Source organism: Wyeomyia smithii, chromosome 2 (genome assembly GCF_029784165.1).
Source record: "Wyeomyia smithii strain HCP4-BCI-WySm-NY-G18 chromosome 2, ASM2978416v1, whole genome shotgun sequence".
Lineage (NCBI taxonomy): Eukaryota > Metazoa > Arthropoda > Insecta > Diptera > Culicidae > Wyeomyia > Wyeomyia smithii.
Genome location: NC_073695.1, coordinates 175,486,051 through 175,505,238, shown reverse-complemented (window position 1 = coordinate 175,505,238; position 19,188 = coordinate 175,486,051). Strand labels below are relative to the sequence as shown.

The 19,188-nt window shown below is 36.4% G+C and overlaps 1 protein-coding gene across 1 annotated transcript in view; it reads right to left on the bottom strand.

Moving 5' to 3' along the window:
- The window catches only part of LOC129721762 (hormone receptor 4-like), a 57,185-nt gene extending 39,241 nt beyond the window's left edge, over nt 1–17,944 (bottom strand). Inside the window, exon 1 of the mRNA XM_055674683.1 lies at nt 15,941–17,944. Coding sequence (XP_055530658.1) covers nt 15,941–15,953 — 13 coding nt within the window. The 5' untranslated portion in view covers nt 15,954–17,944. The remainder of the gene's footprint in view (nt 1–15,940) is intronic.
- Nucleotides 17,945–19,188: the final 1,244 nt, after the last annotated feature.

Genomic DNA, 19,188 nt, shown 5'->3' with positions numbered 1-19,188 from the left:
ATAATTTTCTTTAATGCTGAATTAAAAAAAAATCAAAGGCTTTCTGTACTGTTGAACCTGAGTTTTAGACTTAGTTGAAGGCTCTCAATAATATAATTCGTAATAAGTGAGAAACAAATTTATTACACAATTATTGATTTCCGGTCAAATTGATTGAGCTCACAAGATTCAAACTGTCGATTACAGTGCTTTTGTAGATATTTTAATTGTAAGTAGAAATTGAAAAAATACGACAACCTAAGTAAGGGATTCTCATAAATCTAGCGGTGAATTTGTACGGATTTACTACCACATCGGAAGCCATTCTAACGCCTATGCCTAACTATATAAATGAATACAGAATACAAAGTCTCACATAACGCAAGCTTGAACGGTTATGTGCATCCAATCTTGCATCGACGCCAGCTGCGCTGCACCAACGACGACCACGAGAGCAATCTCTAGGAAAGTCGTCTGTCGCTCTTTCAATCGGCAGTGCGATGCGGCGACGTGAACGTTCATATTCTAGCGTTACAAACATGCAAACATCTATTTCCCAATCGACAGTTGCCTTGAAATAGTTAAGTGGGTTTTTAGTTTTTATTACTATTATTACACATCAACACCACAACACTCCACCGGCAAACGGCAAGCGTGATGTACACTACTGGGCTAAGCTAGACTGTGCTCTTCACGGTGTGCATACTTCTCTGGTTGCAATATGGATAGCAGACGAGATCGGTTTCAATCGAAGCGATTGCAGTATGCAGATTGTAATTTTCGGCTGCGATAAAGAGTTCACGGGGGTGTTTTTATTTAGAAAACAAACAAATAAATATTCACTCGAACGAACACATTGTCTGGGAAAAGATGTTTTTCTTATGGGCGAATATTTGAACGACCCTCCCCATTAGCTGTTGTTCGTTCGTTCATGATTCAATTCTAAAATGGGTATAACATACACAAACTGGAAAACAATCTTTTTTGGCTCTAATAAAATTTCAATTTTGGTTATGAGTATTTAAGACAGTTTAAGATACTCGAAGTTTGATACAAATATTAGGCATTGAGATTTGGATAATAGGTTACACTGATGAAAATTAAAGAAAGTGCATTCCAAAAGCTCAAACCGGAAAAATGAAAGACTATGGCTACTAAAGCATTCCTATGAATTTTGGTGCCCCTAGCCATTACCAAAACCCATCAACATAAGTTGGATTGCTTAAGTGAAATCTGGCTATGAAAAGGAACATAGGGGAACTGCTTCATTATTCATCTCATTAAGCCGATATTCACGAAGAATGCACGGATTAAACACCAAATTTTCACGAAATCATTGAGCTAATAAACTAAATATGCTTACGTACTCTTATGGAATCGTTTAGCATTGTATATTTAGTCAAATTAGCTAAATTTATCTTGAATTTTGTAAAACAAACCATTTTTCACAACGCTTCCATATACAACTCAAAACTTGAATCACTGCTCAATTATTCATCTCACAATGCCCCTATATTCATCTCACTGTTAATCATGAATAAATCACATTATCATGAATGAACGTAGCCGCAGCCCGTCGTAGTAGGATGCCTAGATATTCGCTGCAGTTGTTTACGTGAAAAATTGGTAACCTGGGTAACCACTACAGTGCTGTAGATTTATGTCAATTATGTCGGAAAATTAAATATTTTCAGTATATTTATTCGTATTAACAGGAACAGATTTGGCAACTCTTGATTTTCTTCAACGCAGTGAAAAAAAGATGAAAATACATACAGTGGAAATTTAGGAATTGTAGAAATTCATCTCATATATTCCTGCTGATTCAAGCTTGTTTTAGGAAATTTGAGGTGAACATTTCAAAGATTAAAGTATTCTTAGTGTAGTGAGTGATTTTGTTTAGTGATTAAAATGAAAAGTGGTCCGCTAGTGACGAAAACTTTGGTTGGCTGCTGAACTAGTCCCGTTGTAGCCGTACAGAACGATGCGCGGATTTTGTTTTCTGAGGTAGGTGATTGAATTAAATGAGTTTTCGAGTGCTGATGCCCGACTATAATATCAAATTTAGTGCTTTAAAGTGGCTTTGTGAAGATTATACTTTATGAGGAATCTAAAGTGAACTAAGAAGAATCCATTCCATGGATTAGCAGATAAGTATAAGAAGAAAATATGCGTTTTTTCCTGTTTTCAATTGTGTTTACATGTTGAATGAGATGAATATACGGGCTGAGATGAATAATGGAGCAGTTCCCCTATTCCGAAGAATAGTTAAACTCACTCACTTTGCTCAGATATGGCTGAACCGATATCCACAAAATTAGTGTAATTGATGAATATTACTGTAACCGGACTGTAACTTTGTCTGTAATGTATCAAAATGTGAAAATCACGAAACTTCATTATCTTACAAACTACGCAACCGATTTGAACAATATTGAAATAGAATAAACGGGCTAGCTAAGGGTTACTGGTGAATTATGATTGAACACGTGGTTTCAAAGTTTTGCTGCCCTATACGTTCTCATTTCCTTTGATTATAATCGAACTTAAGCAACCGTTATGTATCAAATTGTTAAAACAACAAAAGTCTATTATCTCAAAGATTACACGAGTCATTTGAACATCACTTGTGTCATACGAACGAGTCATCTCTCAAACTAAAAAAATTACAAACTTCATAACAATTTGATATGTGGTTCAAAAGTTATGGAAAGAAAAGAAATTCAAAGACTATTTAAAACTATACCTGCTCTGATCAATATATGTGGCCTCAACATAATTTAAATATCGTACTATTTGAATGTTCCCGGTATCGCTCGTAATTAAATTGTTCGGAATTAGGAGTCATTTATTTTATTTTGCTATTTCTTAAGCACTAACATTAAGTTAAATTTCATATTTTATACTTCGAAAAATACAACATCAATATTTTAGAACTCAAAGAGCGAATATACCTTTATTGGATTGAAGCGTTCATGTAAATCTATTTTTACAAATAATAAGTTTGAATGAGAAAGGATGGGTCTGACCGCTAGGTGGATCAATTCAGGTTTTTTGGGCAAAAATTGCATACTGTAGGGAGAGAAAAAAATATAGTTGAAGTAATTTGAATTTATTGTCAGTTTGATCATCGGTTCATACTTACAACTGTTTTTTATTGATTATTTCCATTTTTTATATCTAAACCATAAGGCGCCTCCATTGAAATGATATCAGAGGAGATGCATGGTGATACATTTAAGACGAGAGTTGGGCAATTTATTTAGTTGCGCAGGAGTACGTTGTATCATGGTAATGCGGCACAAAGGACGCCCCCAGAGCAATGTAGAATTATCCAAGCTAACAGCTAATGACTTGTTTAAAAGGTCTCTGTAAAAAGATGCAATTTGCTAAAGTATCGCTAACAGAAAACAAAATCGTTAGTGCCTATGAATCGAACTATGTACTGAACTTCGTTTGTCAGTGATTTGTTCAATTATATCTACCATTCGAAAAAAACATGGCTTTTGCGTAACGCCAAACCACGCTATTCGTCATTATTACCTAGTTCGCGCTGCTCCGCCAGCAATATTTAGTTAATGATTAAAAGTTTTAGTTTCACTCGATCCGTTTGACGAGAAAGGGGGACCAGTCAAAGTCACTCCCAAAACAATTCCACCGTCTAAACAAGTCAACGACCCATTCAACGTATTTTTTGTTGTTGTTGAATAATGCAACCCATGAATTCAACGAGGCACCAATCTGCAGCCGCCGGCAGAAGCAAAAATCATCATCTCGGTCATTGACTTTGGTGCGAATCGGTTACATCATGCCCTGTATGCTGTGGACGGGTTGGATGGAGCTCCGCGCTTAAATTCAACCATAAACTTCGCAACATACGATGACGATGGCCACGATTTCACCTTTTCGATTACATAACGCTTACATTCACCTCACGCCGGGCCGAAGCCAAAGCCGATCCCGCGAGCAGCGCGTAGACATTTCGCTAGCGCAGCAATTTCGCACGTTTTTCCACATAATCCAGTCAAGGCAGCCGACGCTGTAAGTCAGCCAGCAGCATGCATGTAGCATAAATCGAATGTGCACCTGCTCACTCAGGTGTATGCAAAAAAAACCTTTCCATAAATCGCTATTCCGACTAGGACAGCGGCCACGACCGTCACACATATACTAGAAAACCCAAACGAAAACGTTGTTTTCACAAAAAAATGTTTTCCCACACCCCATTTTAACCATCGCCACCGTTCGGAAGCCCATTTGCCAGCGTACAAGCTAGTTAGGATTGTAGTGTAGAAAAGTGTGAAGCGTGATTAAAACGAGGAAATGCTCGTGTGGAAATGGATTACCTCAGCACTACCGATCGGCGGACGGTACGGATTTCATGCCTACAACGTGTTCAATCATTTCCTGAAGTTACTTTATTGCAGCCGTACTGTAGCCGGCTTCTAGAGCTTACGATCGGTTGGGCTTTCGCGTACAGAGGATGCAATTATAGCCTACTACCTTTCGTTTCTTTTTCTTGTTCCGGTGATTGACTAAGTTGAGAAAAGTTGAAGCCGCCCTAATTATGCGACTGCGACTGTATCTTCATATGAAGGTTTTTTTAATACCGAGATAGCGTAATGTACCTGTTACATTACTTGTTTTGTTTGAGTTCGAAATAAATACAAACATAGTTTTAGAACGTTGATGATAGTTGGTTTACGTTGCTACAATTCTTCATTACATGCCACCTTGAATTATTTCTTACAAAATTACAATACTTTTTCATAGACAGAATGAAGATAAATAGAGAAAATCACTACACAAAATGTAAATTTTTACTATTGAGGAGCTAAGCCAATGCGTTATTAACCCGTTATTCATCACTAACTTGAAAGGATTTTTTTTGTAGATATATGTTTCAATTCGACATCGTAAGTCATAGATGCGTGGTGTGTACAAACTATATAATTTCAAATTGAAAAGAACAATAAGCCAGAAGAATTCATCTGGTTGATTTGTTGGTTATATCCATCTTTACAATAAAATCCCGTTGATAAACAATCAACAATAAATACTGTCTTTGTAATTTTCATATCATACAATACAATCTTAGATAGTTTTACTAAGCAGCCAAAGGTTTACTAAATATGATTTGTTACTTGAATATGCAAATTTGATCTACCCATCATTTGGCATAAAATTGAGTTCATGGCTTATATTATGTAGCTGGCATGTCCCAGCTCTAGAGATGTCTAATTTAAAAAAAGTTTTTATACAATATCAATTTTCTATTTGTTGCAGATGTTAAACACATTAATTTCTAAATTACATCTGCAATTTTACAAATTTTTTCGACGAAACATCTAAATTTTAAAAATCAAGCGTGTTGTAAAGTTGTTCAACTTTCTATCGAAAATGTTTAAAGAGTTTGTGATGCATCACGTTAAACACTCCGGTTTCCCCTGTCTTTAATCCCATACCTAAACAGCAACTGAAATCTCGCCTACCCTTAAGCTCAGAATTGAGACAGTTTGCAAAAAAAAAAACTATTCACTATAACCATTTCGCTAATTAGATCGCTCTCGTTGAGCATAGTTTCAGGAAACCCTTGGAAACACCCCCTTCTTCTAATGAGTGGTCTTAAAAGTGCAACGACCAAGTTCGCCCCACAAAGGAAAGCACCAGCAGGGATTACGCAATCCGTTTGCCTCACATCGCATCGCTGTTGGCTTGATGTAATACCTTCACTGTTTTTTTCCGCGCAATGTATTTATCGTCGGTTCCTTCATTCTCTCGTGTTCGTGTGTATCAATTCGATCCTCGGCCGGTCCGTCCGTTCACACGAAACAGCAAGCGACTCGCATACACCAACAGCAGCATCTCGCCATTCATGAGCGTTGCAGCCCTTCAATTCGGCATGAGTGCTGTGTGTGTGCTAGTATTGGTAAGCAACACAAACGGAGGAAAGCTTGAATGGAGCAACCAGGTCGGTGATGACGACGACTATTTTACCGACGAGAGAACGCCACTATCCCCGGGTTCAATGAACTCCAAGAGCTGTGTCAAGTTTTAGCTCGTGTGCTTAATAGGGGTGGGGGTTGTTGTAATGCCAACATAAAAGTAACGATGGCGGCGTCGGTGTCGGTCGGTAGCAAGCAGCTGATATAAATACACCCGAGCAGCCTGGTTACCGAGAGCGTCGGTTTGCGAAGATTCGGAAGAGAGCGAGAGTTGAACACCCGAATGAAACGCCGAGTGCGTTCGGATCGGTGTGCTTTCTCGATCGGCGCGAATTCGTTTTTATTCGGCTAGCGCTGCAAAGTGCTTCGTTCGATTTCGAGATTTTTGTCGCCCGATGGGTGGATGGGTGGTGAAGCGGATGAAAATGTGTGCTCAGATCCTTTCTTGGAGGAGCGATTGTAGCTAGTAGAATGAGGATGTGTAAAAAATTAGGTTGAATGGGATGTGCTTTTAGTTCTGGGCTTCGGGTTTTACGTAAATTTTGCAGCTCAGAGTATTGCTAGTTTGAGGGACTGCGAGCACGAGAGAATAACTGATTAACCCGATGTGACAAGGATTGGAAGGAAGCATCCTTATCTAGGTCAAAGGTGAATGCATCTATGACAGTGATTTTGAAATGCGCTGACTTTTTTCCTCCTCATGCACATGCGAGTATATAAAAATGATTTAAGAGTAGAAAAGTATAATGCATTTTGTACCTATGGAGGGGTTTCTACAAGGGAGATTTCGAGTCGAAGGTTATCATTTTGAATTTTCTTCCTCTCAGATTTCGAGGAACGGGTTAGAATCTTATGTTTCTTGTTTAGCTGGTTGTATGACTGAATTGGAGTGAATCAAAAACAAAAAATCAAAGCTTTTCTAATAGTACGTAATTTTTAATAAACTATTTTTTGTATATTTTAAAGATATTAAAAAGTTATTTTTTTAGCATATTTTAACGCAGTTATTCAAAAATAACCATGGTATCTATAAAATGTGCATTATAATTCCGTTAAACATATATTTGTATTGAAAATCAATTATAACAAAAATTCGTTTGCAACTTTTTGTTTACGACTTTTAAAATAATTGTCCAGTTATCCTAAATTAAAAACTAATCTGTAAGCCTTATTTTGTGCAATAGATTTTATTTATTCTGAAAAAGAAATTTTCTTTTAACACTTATTGTGGCAAACAATGCATTCCAATGGTTTGATCAATGAAGTTATGTTAAAGTTTTATTGAGTTCTGAGAGAGTGCGGCCGGCCCCTCAGTTGAATTGGCGCAAAATCCTTCTATTGTAAGATTGAGCTTTCGCCCTTTAAAGAAATGCAACAAACAAATGCAACAATAGAAAATATTCTTTCTACTTCTCACCCATTTTACCAAAAGCAAAACCTGACTATTAACTTTAGTTGGTTCTAAAATTGCTCAAAAAATTATATCCACAGTGATTGAGTACGAATGAAGCCCTAACTGTACACATTTCAATACAAATTTGCTAAGAAAGGCATTAGGGATAAAAATATAAATAAAAACATAATCTAGATTTGTTGAAAATTACGTTAAAATACACTTATCATCTTTCGTGAATTTGTACATCGGAAAATAGGGGAACTGCTCCATTATTCATCTCATTATGCCGATATTCACGAAGAATGCACGTATAAAACACCAAATTTTCACAAAATCATTGAACAAATAAACAAAATACGCTTACGTGCTCTCAAGGATTCGTTCAGCATTGTATATTTAGTAAACTTAGCTAGACTTATCCTGCACTTTGTATAACAAACCATTTTTCACAACGCTTCCATATCCTTCTCAAAACTTGAATCACTGGACAATTATTTATCTCGCGACGCCCCCATATTCTTCACACTGTTAATCATGAATGAATCACATTATCATGAATGAACGTAGCCGCAGCCCGTCGTAGTAGGTTACCTAGATACCCGCTGGAGTTGTTTACGTGTAAATTTGGTAACCTAGGTAACCACTGCAGTGCTGTCGATTTATGTCAATTAAGTCGGAATAATTCAACATTTTTAGTATGATCTTTTCGTATTACAGAAACTTATTTGGCAATTTTTGATTTTCTTCAACGCAGTGAAAACAGATGAAAATACATACAGTTGAAATTTGGGAATTGTAGAAATTCATCTCATATATTTCTGCTAATTCAAGCTTGTTTTAGGAAATTTGTGGTGAACATTTCAAAGATTAAAGTATTCTTAGTGTAGTGAGTGATTTTGTTTAGTGATCGAAGTAAAAAGTGGTCCGCTAGTGATGAAAAAGCTTTGGCTGGTTGCTGAACGAGTCCCGTTATAGCCGTATAGAACAATGCGCGGATTTTGTTTTCTGAGGTAGGTGATTGAATCGAATGAATTTTCGAGTGCAGATGCCCAACTATAATATCAAATTTAGAGCTTTTAAGAGAGTTTTTGAGTGTTCTACTTTATGAGAAATCTAAAGTGAACAAAGAAGAATCGATTCCATGGATTAGCAAACTGGTTTAGTTAGAAAATATGCGTTTTTCCTGTTTTAAATTATGTTTTCATGTTGCATGAGATGAATATATGGGCTGAGATGAATAATGGAGCAGTTCCCCTACCTTCTTGATAATGCGAATACCAGCGTCAAAATGAACTACGACAAATAGTTTATTCTTGAAAAATATTAGTAGGTACCGACTTGAATTGTTATTCTTCGCAATTTTAATCTCTGAGCTTTATTTCGATTGGGAGAACTTACCTCACGGCTCACGATGATTACTCAACATGATTAAAACCAGTAAATCAGATAAATGCCTAGCACAAGTCATTCGATTTTCTTTTGTCAACTTTTTTGTCGTTTTTCAATATCAGAAACCACAAGGGTTGTTTTTTAAACGATTCATCTATGATCAATAATCAAAACAAAGAATCTCTGAATCGGGCGACTTGAGAATTGTTTTTGAATGTTTTCCATACCCAACGACATTGATCGTATATTTCTATCACAAGTAACATTTCAGGTTTTAAAGCGTGTTTTAAGTACAAAATAAGATTGAAGAGACTCTCCAAAAATAAAACACAAATTGTTATTCGGGATAAATGAGTATATGGTTGTAGCTCTAGAATCACGCTTAACCTATGAAAAGGCGTAAGGTAATGTATCATGATCGGAACAGTCCGAAAATATACCATGATCGGAGCCATTTTTATATGCGAAATTTATCCACTATTCATTTAAAAAAATATACCAAACATTTAGCAAAAACAATATTTGCTTTTAAGTTAGAACTATTGGTGAAGTGCAAAGGCTTGTTTTGTATCATCGGAACAGCTTACTTCTGAGACTTCACCGTTTCACTTTGCCTGTGCTTGATATGGTGATGGACTTGACGTAGCTACAATTTATGGAAAAGTTTTTGCCACAAAAAAACTTTTTTCCTTGAGAGTGTCCATTTTGGAATGGTAAGAATAGTTTAGACAGTTAAATTGTCTACCTGAAACAATGCTTAACTTCTAATGATTCTGAAATAAAATGGCTGTCCCGAATATGATACATACTTTGCTCCGATCATGATTCATCCTGTTTCGATCATGATACAAAATCTATGATTAGATGAAACAACATATTTGAATGAATTCACGATGGATTTGCTATAAATAAATGTTTCTGTAAATTGGACAGATAGATCGTTTCGATGGACGCAGTTTGTTATCGATTTAATGCGATATTAATACAGAAAATGAAACAATGAACCCTTATGTCTATAAGCACTCAAATTTTCTAAACCAAATTTCAAAATAGGGTGTGTATCGTGTAACAATCCGCAAATGTATCATGATCGGAACAATATTTCATACACAAGATTGTGTTAGAAAAACTTTTTTGTCTTTGTTAGAATTTTTTTTTGTCATTTTAAAATGTTAGGAATAGTTTTAGTCCACTAAGTTATCTATCTAAAATACCAGAATTCAAACCGATCTAAAATTAAATGGCTGGTCTGATCATGATACAAATTCTATGCTGAAACGATATATTTGAGCGAGCTCACGTCGGATTTTCTATAAATTATTGTTTCTGTAAACTAGACAAATACATTGTTGCGATTAACGTAATTTGTTTATGATTATATGCGATAATAATCGTGAAAATGTGACAAGATCTAGGAACCATGAAAATAGTCTAAATTGTTTCGATCATAATTTGTTAGCTTATCTCGGGAATGGACGCATTTAGAAAATTGATCACCAAAGTTTTTTGATTGGAAATAACTACCACAATCTAATTGAATAATTTAAACTTCATTTAAAAATATCTTTCATTCCCCTATCCTACATTTTTTAATTAGAACTTTAAATTTGCTCTTTTGGTTTTGATTCAAAAATTTGCGTTTATTTCAATCTTTACTGTTAAAAAAATGTTTCTAGGTGTTTTTTACACAAAGTATGTTTTTATTATTTTCAACCAAAGCACGCTGTTTCCAAAACTGCAAAACGTGATCAAAATTGGTTTGACCCAAAACAACTGATTTTAGATCTATAGTGTCATCAGCAAAGTTCTTCCATTATTTGTTCTCCATTTAATGGAAGTTACAATTTTGTGATTAATCCAGCGAGAAACGAATTTTACTTTTCTCGTTTTGCATATGAAAATTCATTTTGTTGGGCAAAGTGGTAGCACATTCTATATGGAACAACTTGTCAAGGACATCATACTTCTATCTGCCTTTTTAAATGGACTTTTGTGGAGTTTTCTGTAGATTGCCAATAAAAATCTTTTTTTTTTCAATATAACATTTACCAGTGATTTTCTACAATTTTCCAATGTTCTACAATTTTGTTTGCTGTAATGAAACAAACAATTTCAACAGAGTTTATTTTTATCTCTGACGTGACTGGTTATTGACGATTTTTATTTAAATAGTGCACTAAATTGCTGAGAGATATCTGCAAAATCTGTAAATATCTGCAGACAAAACCATTTCTATATTAGTTATTAGTAAAACATCATTGAATCCAGATATAGGCATTTGTCTTTCGCTGTCTCTTGCATTTTTTCTGTGTAGATTACTAGGGCATTATTTAAAAAAAAATCATCGATAACTAAATAAATATAAGAGACGAAAATAAACTTTTTCCGATAAACTTGTGTTTTATTGTAGTAAACAACATTATAGAACATCGATTTTTTTTAGAAAATCACCATAAAATGTTGTATTGAAAAATATGATTTAAAGGAGCATTCTTGAAGAAAACTCCAAAATAGTTTCATTTGGTGTCTTCGACTAAGTTGTTTCTTATAAAACTGGGCTACAACCAGAGCTGCGAATTTTCATTGTTTACCGAACAAAGAGGATTTTTATATGCAAAAATAAAAAAAAACATTTCTATTTTTAGGTAAATTTATCATAAAATTGCAATTTCTATAGAATGGAGAATTATTGATGAAACAACTTTACTGAAGACACTACGACTCCAAAATCTTTTTTTTTTTAATTAAAAAGTAATTAGTGTAAACTAGTGCTTTATTAAAAAAAAATGTCAATAACCAAAGAAATATGTGAGATAAAAATAAACTTCCTTAAAAGAAATTGTTTATTTCGTTATAGCAAACAATTTTGTAAAACATTAAAAAATTTCAGATAACACTTTAAAAAGTTGAATTGAAAACAATTGATTTTTAGGGGTAATCTATAGATAACTCTACAAAGGTCCATTTAAAGTTGCTTTTTATAGAATGTACTACAACTTTGCAGAATACTTCGAAATGAGAAAAGTGAAACTCGTGTCTTACTGTTAAGTGGATTAATTATAAAATTGCAACTTCTATAACATGGAGAATAATTATTAGAACAACTTCTTTGAAAACACTAGGGCTCTAAAATCTTTTTTTTTTGGTCAAAATAATTTCGACCACGGTCTTGTAGCTTTGGAAAAAGCATTCCCTATGAAAAATACTTTTGAAACAATTTTTTTTCGATAATACAAGAATAGATACAAAAATGGTTAAGAAAATAAAGCACAATGAGCAAAAGTAGCGAGTTAGGTATTTTCTCCTGCTTGCATTTAGCTGGTTCGCATGCGACATAAATGCCCATTTGACACCGAACATTGTTAACAATAGATTCTCCATCGAGAAAGATCGAAGAAAAAAAATCACATTAAACTCCAATTTACGGGAACTGAAATCATTTACACTCACACAAACTCATGTTGCATCCGTTAACTACAGCGATTAGATTCGCGCAACTAAGCCTTCAGATTAAACAACACGACGATGGCAGATTAACTTTCAGTTCGAGTTGAAGTTGATCAAATTCACCTTAAATTACTTTCCATCGCCATCAGTAAGACGAATATCTTTGTGAGTTACAATTCATTTCATTACGTCATTTATTTTTCACTGCCAAAACCCAACTCGAAAGTGACGCGAATCTGGTTAGGTCGAACCTACAGCGATTTAACACAACTGACTACTAATTGCTTTTTATTGAAACAATCGCTAACTCAAATCAGCGAACACATAATTCACGCAATGAAAAATGATTTAATTTGAGAAACTAAACGAAACGAGTTGCTATTAAAATGCTGATATGAGAAAACCCGCAATGTTCCGTGGACTAGGGTGAAATTGATCAACTAAAAAATCGTGATAAAAATCAAATATAACTTTGAAACATCTGTTAAGGTCAACTACTAAATTATATATGTTGGTAAAAATTTCTCCAGCATCGTCGAAACTCTATCCAATTTGATCAAGCATGTTTCAAAATTTATCCAATTTAATTGAAGTAAACTAACTTTAGAGTAAATGAGTGGGATTAGAGAACAGAGTAAAGTTCGATGAAAGGTAAAATAAATATAATTTCTAACGAAGATTGTACCATACCACTGGTGTAATACCTACTTATGATTTACTAGAAAATTACAAAAACCAAAGCTATTTTTTTACCTTGTCAAAATTAAATGAGTCAAAAAGAATAGATTATAACCTAAAAAAATCGTTACATTCGTTTCCAAAGCAGCTGTGATTGATATTTTCTTTTTAAAAATCATCATTTGTCATGTACATTTTGTTTATTCACATAAAGAAATGATCTGTGCAAAATTTAACCTCAATCGGACATGATTTAGGGGTACCTGAAAGTGTTCAAAGTTTTTACTTGACTCTCGAAAATGGACATCCCTAATAAAAAATCTAGTTCAAAATGCTTGATAAACATTAAAATGATTTACCAAACCATATGCAAACCATTTTATTGTTTATCAGACATCTTAACACTTGCGTACCCGACCCCTCCGGAGCCGAAAAAATGAAAATTCTTTTACCTGCCATTCCGCAAGATCTGAACCGATTTTGATCGACCCTTTTTCAAAAGATCATAAATTTGTCATAGTTTTTGGTACAGTAGGGGACATTTCGAAATTTTCCGTTGTTCCGAATTTATCGAGGGAAACCGCGGGGTAAGTACCCTTCCAGAGACACAGGCTTGATTGAACATGGTAGCGAAAACTAACTTGCGACATATCAAACTTTAAGTTTTTGCAAAACAACACTATTGGCGATCGGTATTTGGCCACTTGAGCGTGTTTTGGCCACTACTGGCCGAAATCGGTTCTGGGAATGGTTCCGAGACCTAGCTTGCGGCATATCAAAAAAACTCGGACAGGAACGGCCATAAGTCGTCCAAGTGGCCAAATAACGATCCTACTGACACTAACAGTCTTTCCCAAGGCGAGGTTCGAACATACGACCGTGGACATCACACAGACTCCTTCCCAAATCTGTCCACGTGGTATGTGGTTGGCCCTTATCCATTGGGCATTTTGTATTGAAAATGTGGCTAAAAGTAGTTTGGAGACTATTATTTACACCTCATTTTCATCGCTGTCAATTTTTCGAAAATTGGAAAGAATGCCGCTACCCGAGAAGCAATCGTCAACGCTCTCATTGGGACTTCGGAAATCAACTCAGAATCGTGTAGTCAATGGTGAGTTCTGTGATTAAACGGTACTACGAAACTCTGAGAATCGAGCGGATTTTCTATTAGTGATCAGGATCACGAGCGTGTTGTGAAAGCATTTGCGCGGAATCCCAATGCTTCGGTTAGGGATGTGGCCAAAATTTTGAAGCTTTCTAAATCATTCGTACAGAGAGCCAAGGAATGGAAGGGACTGCATGCGTACGAAGTGTAGAAGGCTTCAAATCGTGACGAACGGCAAAATACGGTCATGAGACTTACGTCAAGGTGGACTTCCGGGACTACTGTTTTTCACTGCCAAGCACATATTATAATGTCGTGAATTAGTCTAATATAAGTTCATCTATTCTATGACGGATAATATCCATATGTTTTTCGAATCTATTTTTACTATTTCTTTTGCGTTTTCTTTGTTAAAAATTTAAATATTTTAGTTATGGGAGGCAATATATGATCATATCTATATTGTTACAATAATCCAATTAAATCATGGTCATATCACTTATCAAAGTGAATCCTGATCAAAAACCCACCCCACCAAAAAAAAACTCCCTTCCGTGGTCTTTGTAGGGATGCAGAGGTATACTCGGTCTCAATCAAAGCAAATCAAAAGAATGTAGTCCATTCTAACATTCCTTCCTTATTGTTGGTTTCGTGCGGCACTGGCACAACTCGAAATTCATAGTTCCAAGAGAAAAGGGATTGAAAAGTTGGCGTTTGAAATTACCTTTATCGTCTGCAAGACAACTTTGAGCAAGTTAAAACCTCTTTTTTTACATCTTTGGAGCATGTTTTTGATTTGAATTCCACAGATGCATCAGCTTACAACTCAGTATTTTTTTTTGTGTATTTTGACCATATTTGACATACGATGCTAAAAGGATCACTTTCCTTCCCAAGGACGCAGCTTTTAGCTCCTAACAGAGAGCAGACGCTCGAACTACGAACCCTCTTGAAAATGCCTTTTATCCTTGTCAGCGTACGACCAAGGTGGTGTCTAGTCTTTCCTGTGGTTTCTCCTACGTTAATTAGCAACACACGGGAGTTGGTAAAGTACATTCTGTATTTTGGGCAAATTTCGTATTTTATGCCTACACTTCAATGACAAGTAAGTAAATTTGCTGTAAACATCCAGAACCGGTCCCCAATATTTGAACTTTATTTTGGGGATGTTCTGTGGGTGGCTCTGAATCAATATGTCAATAGTTCACATAAGATGAAAATAAATTGGAATTATTACGCCGGATATTCGTGAACGAGTTATCTTCACTATTCAGTTTATGTACGATACAATACTTGGCAGCTAAAAATTTATTTGACACAAAATCGATACAAATCATATTGATAGGTGTTAAATTTTATACTTGTAGTTTATTTCATTACAAAAAAATCAAATCAAAGCTTTTCGTAGTCACACACATCACCGCAGTAATATCAAGCGTATCTACCTACACATAGAGAGGGTTAGTGGCTTTATTAGTACCGCTAAGAGTAACATCATTTCTTCTTACAACACTACATAAACGTTGTGCTCTGCTCTAAGCTAGAATAGAGTGTTACAAATAAAAATGTAAAACGAATACCACTTACATGTTAGCCTGTTTTTGTTTGGTGCTCAATTATAGTTTACCCTCGTGGTTCGGATTTCAGTACGCAACCAGAGATGATGTAAATTATAGGAGTAACTGTGCAGTCTTTGTTGTGTGTTCATACATAATCCTTTAAGTTGTTGTTATTAGTACAATTCCAGTTAAAATCGCTTATGATTTGTACGAGAGCGAAAAAGTCCTATGATTTGTCATATACACAGACGTAAGAAAACCAGACCCATCAACCAGAATTAATTAATAGAGGAAACTGAACAAACAAAAAAATATTAGAACCAGGACGTGAAGCGTTTGCCAAACAGTTGAAGCCAATCAAGACGAAATTAGGGTTTTATGTACAACAACCAAAGAACTAAAATAAGGAAATGGAAAAGTGAATTTGAAATTTGGTTACCTAGAGACGTCATTTTCGTAACGAGTTCTGGATTTCTAACGGGATTCAGATTGAAGGATAGGTGGAGCAATGGTTTGCTCCGGTCGCTTACGGACTGTTCACTATAGGGCTTTATCTTTAAAGCATCGTTTCATTCAAACAGGTCACGTACACTCACAGCGCTGCGTTGTTTGCTACAGGTTTATCGGGTTCAAGCATTCGTAATCGTGATAACGTCATGTTTAAGATCGTAGGTTCACGGCACAACGGTAAAATAGTACAATTAATCTTTCACCTGAAGCACAGCAGGCCACTAGAATGGATCTGTTCCGCGATTGTCGCGCCGCCTTTGATCGATTCATTCACATCGCTCTTAATTCCTCTGGTGCTCAGGAGTAAGGTTATGTTTGGGTTTTCTGCTGACTTCACTACCAGGAAGCACTTTCCTTCGCATTAGCAGTCACTTTGTAAATATTTTGATACACTTGAAACTGGAATCACTTATCGCGCGAACTCCTTCTCTCGTTGTTCTTTTCTCGCAAGGCGATTGATACTGCACCGGGAAAGGTCACTCTCGTAAACACTACTGGCGATGAAACATGGGCAGTTTTAATTTCACTCTGATTACTTCACTATTGTGTATTGTAGAATTCTAGCTACTCAGCCTCTGGTTCCTTTCAAGGTTCAACAACTGATAAAAATACATCTGTCGGAGCTACAACTATGCCTACTTTTGTTTGAACACTACGCCTCTCACGAATGAAAAGAGATCTAAGTGGTTGAAGAATCACTTTGTGTGGTATCCTTAGGTTGAAAATGTGCAACGAAACTGGAACAAGGTGACCTGGAGCCGGAGATCGGGGACGATCTGTAGCACCGTGCAAACCGCCTACTAAGACGGCAAGAAAATGCCGGCCGTGTAATGTGAGCTAGAACAAAAGCGATCGCTGGACGGTTGTTCCTCATGTTAACAAGACACTTTGATTCTTCATTTTTCACTTTGAACACATCGGGCAGCTAGCAGTAATTAGTAGAAACAGTAGATAATATTTATTCCACATCGCATTCTAGATTTATATTCACTTGTTTTCCATATCACGCACTGGTCAGTCTTAGCGGTGAGAGATCTGTTATGTGTTCCGGATTTCCTCGGGAACTGCTGCTCCTAATTCAACGTGGCTCGATGGCAAGTAAACTGGAACCGTTGATAATTTGCTTCTCCAACTATACTTTAATCCATATTTCGTAGAATATTTTTCTTGATTTCTGACACTTAAACGTTAACGAGAACCTTCACTTGTCAGACACTTTCATAACGATCCATAACGTACATCACATTCTGCACTTGCTTTCTTCTCTTCCGCAGACGTAGTCTTTTGATGCACTCGCAAACGCCGTAAATAATGTTGTTTTTAAAAACACGCTCTTCACAGGAGGAAAAAATCTTCTGTTTGCATCCCACAATTTCACACCTCATCCGTATAAATATCCACTATGAAAGCACAAACAATTCAACTTACGAGACAGTTGGTTTAAGGTCAATAACGATCACTTCATAAACGACAGGGCAAGATCCCTAGACGGCAGCTGCATTCGACCTCGTTGCTGCTCCAAACACATCCGTAAACTCTCACTTTCTGCGCATCGAAGAAAATTAAACGTTACGTCCATTCACTACTTATTTTTCTACCAAAATAAATTGAACTGTCGACGAAAACGAGACGAAAACAAAACACAAGAGATAGCGCATCACAGAACAAAGATCAAAACAACAGGAAGAAGGAATGAACCATCGGTTTGCAGTTTCATCCCTTGGCACTTGGAAATCTTTAATCCGTACCGAAAGGATGCGGCACTTCTCTTCGCGTGCAACAACCGCAGAAAGTTTTCGCTCGATATGCGCGCGGAAATTGGTTTGGCGAGTCGGAAAAAAACATGTACGAATCGAAGCAAAGTAGGTTACCAACTGAACGAAGCCGAGTCAACCAGGGCCCGAACGACACGGGTCCAACAACATTCGCTGATCGTGTCTGAAAGCGTTGTAGCCGCGTGTCGTCGTCGCGCCTATGCTCTATGCCGCTACCAGCAACTGACGTTGTCGTCATCGCCGTCGGTTCCTCTCATGTTGATGATGCTCTAGGACGGAACCGACCCCGGACGGGGTGGTGGAGAGCATATGGTATGCGTTTATGCGCGAGAGGCAGTGAGAGTGAGCTTTCGGTTGCAAAGAGAGCTTTCTGGCAGCGTGTTGTGGGGAAATTACATCGATCGTAACTAATACGGGAGAAAGAGAGCGCGCCTTTGACCACGACGCCCACGAGCGGGCGCAAATATCACAGTCAAGTTTGAGCTCACTGCCAGCGAGTGGCGGTTGCGCAGGTGCGTCTGTGTTGGTGACTGCGAGAGTTTTACCGATCGTTTCTGCGCTGCGGAGGCTCAAGTGAAGAAAATAAGGAAGCGAATTTCAATGGGCAAGAGAGAAATGTTCTATATACTGAAAATTTTCTTATTTTCTTCTGATTGTTGGTCGTTGGCACTTGGTAAGCCGTCGCTCGAGTTCGAGCTGGCAGTGCCGCAATGGGCCGCTCTGCCACGGAAAAGTGGGGAAAACTTATGTACGCTAACGAAGCAAGAGTGGAAATCTAGCACAAAACACATGTTTGTGTAAGAGGGAAACGACTGCTGATATAATACCTATAAAGTGGAAGGAATATTTGTTGATTTGTATTGCAACATCGCCGTTAGTATGAATTGTTCTTTATAGTCATTTTCGGGTGCAGTTTCAGACATATGGTAGATGATTTTTTTTGAAGGGCGAGATATCATAATCTTTAGTCAATTGTGATTTAATAGTACAATTCAGATTGAAGATGAAAGGACCTGTTCTCAAAAAAACAAAGTCATTCTACAATCAATTGAATGTTATTTTGAATATATTACAGAGTAAAATACTGCTTCGCCTCAGGCATAAAATATCTAACTAAAGACCGTTTTCGCTAGTTATTGTTAGTCTTTTTCCCTTGTTTAAAAATGAGGAATAACTTTCATGCTTCGTTAAGAAAGAAACTCCAATTGTTTCAGTAAAATTCTCACGAACCACGAGACAAGAGTTACATAAACATCTTAGTCTTCTTTCCAATGGAAGAATGTAATGGATATTATTAAAAATGGATATTACTTGAAATGGATATTACTTAAAAAAAGTTCTCGATTTCGTTTTTCCAGTGTTCTTCTGACTCACCCGAAGCCATTAGTGTATGTGATTTAGT